At 38.2% G+C, this 6,417-nt stretch overlaps 1 protein-coding gene across 1 annotated transcript; it reads left to right on the top strand.

Moving 5' to 3' along the window:
* Nucleotides 1-356: 356 nt before the first annotated feature.
* Nucleotides 357-2,702, top strand: LOC131029773 (omega-hydroxypalmitate O-feruloyl transferase-like). Its single transcript, XM_059213644.1, has 2 exons — nt 357-1,047; nt 1,434-2,702. The coding sequence occupies exons 1-2, from the start codon at nt 610-612 to the stop codon at nt 2,394-2,396; spliced, it is 1,401 nt and encodes a 466-aa protein (XP_059069627.1). The 5' UTR covers nt 357-609; the 3' UTR covers nt 2,397-2,702.
* Nucleotides 2,703-6,417: the final 3,715 nt, after the last annotated feature.

The following is a 6,417-nucleotide window of genomic DNA, read 5'->3' as shown; positions in this document are numbered from 1 at the left end:
AATTTAATGTTGCAAAACAAACAATATATCAATGTAAAAATAATTACTCTAATATCACTTCTTATGAAAACATGAACCCCAAAATCAAATAATATTTTAGTACAAATTAATTACAAAGAAATAAAAGAAAAATAAAATATAACAACATTTAATAAGACAGAGATTTACGTGACAAAATAAAATATCCATATTCTTATTACTCAAAGAAAAAATTATAATATTTACCTAACTCTTATAGAACAACCATTTCATAAAAACTAATTATTTAAAAAAAAAATTAAATTATCTCAAAAGATAAAGGATTGATGTTTGATATAAGATTTTTGTTTTATTGTTTTTATGTTGAGCCCGTTTCTTTCCTAAACAATTGTTAATGCAGTTTAGTTTGTTGCAGACGCCATTGCTGACGGAGTACCATTCTTTTTTTATTTGCCCACCATGACTTCTCTGCACACACTCTTGCCAGACGAAAGACTTTATATTTCCTTTCTGCTATGCAATATTTCCAATCTCGCCAAGAGGAGCTCATTTATTTTACGATTCTGATCTACTGGGAATCGAGGAGATTTGAAGGCTCTAAGTTTATGATCATATTCGTGAGTTGCAGCAATGGAAGAAACGAAGGTTGAAATGCTCAAGATTTCCACTGTGATTCCGGCGGTCCCGTCGCGCAGGCAGTCCATGTTCCTTTCCAACCTCGACCTCTTTTGGATGCCCGTTAGCAAACCACAGAGGCTTCTTTTCTACAGATTGTTGCCCACAAATGAATATTCTTCAGTGTTAGACGGCCTGAAGAAAAGTCTCTCCTCTGTTCTGGTTCATTTCTATCCATTTGCAGGACAATTGATCATTGGGCAAGAATCAGGCAGACCAGAGATTGATTGCAACGATGGCGGAGTGGAATTTGTGGAAGCATCAAGCAATATAAATTTCCAGGATCTGGAGAAAGAGGGTTTTCAACGAAAGCCCTTTTTTAAAAGCCTTGTCCAAATCGCGCATCCTTTCCAGCAGCACGAAACTTACAATACGCCCCTTCTCTCAATTCAGGTAAATAGCTTCAATTTTAGTCCAAATGTGAGTCATGATCTAAATGTTTCATGCCCTTTTTGGGGGTTTTCAGATCAAATAACTTCAATTTTAATTGAAATGTGAATCATCATCTGATTGTTTTATATCTTTTAGGTTTTTCATTTTCCGAACAAATTTATCACAGGTCACAGGATTTGAGGGAGGGGAATTTGCATAGGAACAGCATTTCATCATTAGTAAATAGCTTCAATTTTAGTCGAAATGTGAGTCATGATCTAAATGTTTCATGTCCTTTTTAGGGAGTTTTCAGATCAAATAATTTCAATTTTAATTCAAATGTGAATCATGATCTGATTGTTTTATATCTTTTAGGTTTTTTCATTTTCAGAACAAATTTATTACAGGTCACAGGGTTTGAGAGGGGGGGAATTTGCATAGGAACAGCATTTCATCATGTTGTGGCGGACGGAAATTCGTTTTGGCATTTCATGAAATCGTGGGCGGAGTGCAACAGAAATCTCCCAATATCCCAAATTCCCCACCATAGCAGGACAGTTTTTAAAAGGGAAAACAGGGCACCGGTGGCGATATCCTACAAAGCTTATCAAGGGATTACTGGAGCACATATTTTCAAGTTTTCTCGAGACGAATTGCAGGCAGAGGATGGAAAAACAATTAGTACCAGTGGCACTGGAAGCCAGAAAGATGAAAATAGTATCTGGAAATTGTCTGATCAGAAAACAGAAACGATTTACAAAACGTTCTGCTTTACAGAAGAGATTATCACAGCATTGAAAGAGAGAACCAGGGCTTCTACTTCGCTTGTTGCAGTGGCTGCACAGTTCTGGAGATGCTTAGTCAAAGCTCAGAAGATTGCAGAGGAAGAGCCCGTTTATTTTGGAGTGCTGGCTGATTGCAGAGGTCGCATGAAGCCGGCCCTGCCTCCAACATATTTTGGAAATTGCTTGTGTCTGGGTGTGGCCAAAACTACAGCCGGAAAACTATTAAATGAGAAGGTCTGCTTCGCTGCCCGTGTTATGGAGGAAGTTATCAGAAGCTGCACTGCAGAAGAAGAGGTGAGTAATATGATTGAGTGGGTGGAGTGTGGGAAGAGAGATCTTCTGAGTTTGCTTGGGGAAACCCAGTGGCAGAATGGTACAAATGTGATTGGTTCTCACAGGTTTCCAGCTTATGAGATTGATTACGGATGGGGGAGGGCGTTGAATGTGCAGGCTGCCGCCATGACTGAAATCGGAGGCATGTTTGTGGATGGTGGGAATGATGGAAGAAGCATTCATGTCTCCACACGGCTACCTCCCCACCAGATGGAATCCTTAACTCGACTTCTGTTTCTGCATCAAGAATGAATTCACATCAGGGTTTTTGAATCCTATACCAGCCTCTTTCCCCTTGGGTTTATGGAATTTTTTTTTTTTTAATTTGCCCAATTGAGGAATTTATCAGGTCCTTGTCTACGAAGGCACCTTCACTTTTGCATTTAGAATAGAAGAAAAAAATGGTTTGTTTTCTTCTTTGGTTTGAGAGAGTTTGAAGGCAATGATGTTCATTAATTTGAAGTTGGGTTTTCTTCTTTGGTTTTTAGACAATTTGAAGGCCCATAAATAGGGATGGTTGATGTTGTTCATTAATTTGAAGTTGGATTTTTTTGTTGAGTGGAGGATATGAATTATTTTGGTCAATTGTATTTTTATTGTGATTTTTTATTTTTTATGATGAATATTTTCATCCAACTTTATATTAATATTAAATTAATACTATATTAATAAAATAAGGTGGTAAAAAGACAGTTTAAAATGGACAAGTTGATACAAACATTATAAATAAAAGAGTTAAGCAGAAAGAGCACTTAAGAAACTAAAACAATGTTAGTAACAAGCAGATCCTAATTATTAGGCTTTTTACTCCAAACATTTCCAAAGGTAGTTCCTGTAGTTAGGAAATGTGGAAATCATCAAAGCAAATCAACAAATTAAGCTAGCTCAATCACGAAAGCTCAAATGCAATGATCAATCCTAAACACACTCAATAAAGACATGAAAACAAAACATTCAAGATTTGAAAATTAAGCAAACCAAATGCAGATTTGAATGTCTCCTTCATGTGGCTCCATTGTCCTTTCTTCTTCAAATAGCTTTGTTTGTGGATCTCACCTACAAGTGCATACACATGAGATGAAAGCAAGTAGACAAGGTAGTAGCGCAAGAATACTCGAAGCGTGATTGATTCGACAAAGTGATTAGTTCGATAATGTGATTAGTTGGGATTGAAGAAAATCATCCAATTTATAGACAAATTGGAGAGATGATCAAATTAACATGAAGAGATTCGAATGGAAATTGCAAATCAAGAATGTCAATTATGACAAATTTGCACTTTCTATGCAAGATTGATTAATTGTCAATTATGACAAATTATGACAAATTTCTATGTCAAAATTGATTGATTGTCAATTATGACAAATTATGACAAATTGAAATGTCATTCCCATGAAATTAGGAGAAAAATAGGAGGAAATTGAATTAGAAATTAGGAAAATTAGAAAATGAGGAAATTAGGAATTAGGAAATTAGAAAATGAGGAAATTAGGAATTTAGTAAATTAATTAATAATTTTTCATTTATTAATTAATTCACAAAGAGGGAATTTAGAAATTGATGAAAAATTAGGACATTAGGAATTAGGAGAAATTAGGTAAATCAATTAATAATTTGTCATTTATTAATTAATTCAGAAAAAGAGGAATAATTAGTTAGCCAATTAAATTAAACATTTAATTGTGACATGAAAACCTAGGATAAATAAATAAATAATTTAACCTAGAGGGAGAAATGACAAACAGGGTTAAATGAATAAAATCATGAAACCCTAAAAGATGAATTAGAAATGCAAGGATGACAATTAGGTCTTGACAAAGGATAATTGATATCGATTCGATTTGATCATGATTCTGACTTGATAAAAGACCAATGCTGATAAATGATGTGATTGATAAATGCACCAATTGACGAGGAACAATGACAAATTGACCCAATTTGAGAAAGACGACGATCGATGACAAATCGATCGCAAAATGACAAAATTGACAAGAAGACAAGAATCGATGACAAAATAGATCACAAGACAACAAGATTGATGACAAATTGATCAAAAGACAAGAATCGATGACAAATTGATCGCATGATGACAAGATTGATAAGAGGACAAAACCCTAATTAGGATTGACGATGTCCAAAATGATGACAAATGAATACGCACATAGATGCGACAAGATAAGATTGACTAAAATCATGACTGAAGATTATTGTCGACAAGACCAAATTCGAGAGCGAGACAACTAAAGAATGCAGAAGAAGGACTCGATGCTCGCAAATGATAAAGACCAAGTGTGTGACATAGGAGAAATGTTAATACGACTTAAAAACCCTAAAATAAGGCAATGTGCAAATGTTAAAGTACGACTCCGCAAGCGTTGACCATTTTTAGACGTCTACATTTTGCCCCTCTTTGAGACAATGCGATTTTAAGCGTTGTTTCAAAGAACAATAATGAAAATGCCCCAGACACTGAAAATGACATATGAAAATGCCCCAGACAATAACAATGACATATGCATGCCCCCTCGAGGAATTGGCCGGAAACATCTAGAAAAGAGGCCAATTGATCGATAAAAATGATAGGAGCGAACGGACTGACAATCGGAGATCGGATGCATGAAGGAAAAGCAATTAAAGACGCAAAAGACTGCGACCAACATGAGATGGAGAGGGTGCACGTCCATCTATGCACTGACAAAGATCTATAAATGAGACAAGGAGAAGGAAAATTACTCATTTGCACTAGCCAAAGAGGAGAATTTGTTGCTTTGGAAAAGGACATGTGCAGAGAGATGGCGAACATTCCAATGACAGATCACCTTGGGGAACATGTACGCATGTACAGATGACCAGATGACGTGGGAGCAGCGGTATGTATCTCAAAAACCCATGTTTTCAATTTTATGAATTTGACTTGCTTGTGGGACATTGCGGGGTCCATAGAAAATGCAGAAAGTGACTTCTACGCTTGTGTAGGGAGAATCCTGTGCTTGTGTAGGGTCTTCTGCGCTTGTGTAGGGGACATAGGCACAGGAGTGAGCACACAGGCGCAGTTGTGCATGGGCAACCCTAATTTGGTCAAAATTGGCATGCGAATGATCCCGAAAAGGGGGATAAGAATAGGATAGGTCAAAAGAGATGAGAAACACCTTGATTTGTGGATGAAATGAGGAAATGCAACCCATAGGAGCAAACCCTAAAACTGACAAAATGCGCCCCAATTGTGATGCAGAGTCGACAGTATCCATTGATCACGCGGGAGAACCGACCAGACTACTTCATGTTACGACATAGACTCAAGAGCACGGACAAAGATACATTAGCAGGGCTTGGGATATACTATATCACATTCATGCCCGAGATTAGGGCAAACACAGGACTGCTTACCGCATTGGCAAAGCGATGGCATTCGGAGACCTCCTCTTTCCATCTGGCGACTGGAGAGGCGACTATGACACTGGAGGATGTATGGCATATCCTTCGCATTCCGATTCATGGAGAGATGGTACAGTATGACCCAGTGACAAGGAGAGATGCATTGTGCAAATTATTTGAGTGCGACATAGATGATCTAGATATCGTAGAGAGGGAGATCGGCTGGGAGACCATGGCATTAGAGTATGATCGACGATATGTGGTGATAGCCGTGGTTATAGCATGCTTACTAGCAGGAGACAGACGAGGACATGGATTCCTGATTGGATGGGGAAGAGTTCTAGAGCGGATGGCGACAAAGGGTACGGTGTATGCATGGGGACCATGTGTACTGGTTATGCTATATTTTCAGTTGCATCAAATAGCATATCAGGGAGTGCAGACTTTGAGCTGTGGAGTCACATTGTTACAGGTATGGGCATTCGAGCACATAGCCATATGTCGACCGATTGTAGAGAGACAAGTATTACCACACCGACCATATGTGTACTGCTATGGGGGAGCACTGAGACAGGGTCCTTTTGGATACATATTGTATTGGCAACATGAGCTAGACAGACTGAGAGAGTTCACATGGAGGCCATATCGTGATTGCCTTGGATGGTCAGATGATAGTGATGAGCTACCATATTGTAGACAGGAGAGGTACCTGATCGGGCGACCAGTGAATCGCCAAAGAGTGATTGAGATGTACCTGTCAGAGAGAGTCAGACGACAGTTTGGAGCGAGGCAGGATGTACCTAGGAGGACTACACACTTTGCCCGATCTCACAGAGAGACGAGTCAGTGGGGGAGTATGATTTAGCCACACATAGCATATGCTGACTTCACACAGCTA

This window comes from Cryptomeria japonica, chromosome 10 (genome assembly GCF_030272615.1).
Source record: "Cryptomeria japonica chromosome 10, Sugi_1.0, whole genome shotgun sequence".
NCBI classification, from domain to species: Eukaryota; Viridiplantae; Streptophyta; class Pinopsida; order Cupressales; family Cupressaceae; genus Cryptomeria; species Cryptomeria japonica.
The sequence above is the reverse complement of the archived record's forward strand: the minus strand, read 5'-3'. Positions and strand labels throughout refer to the sequence as shown.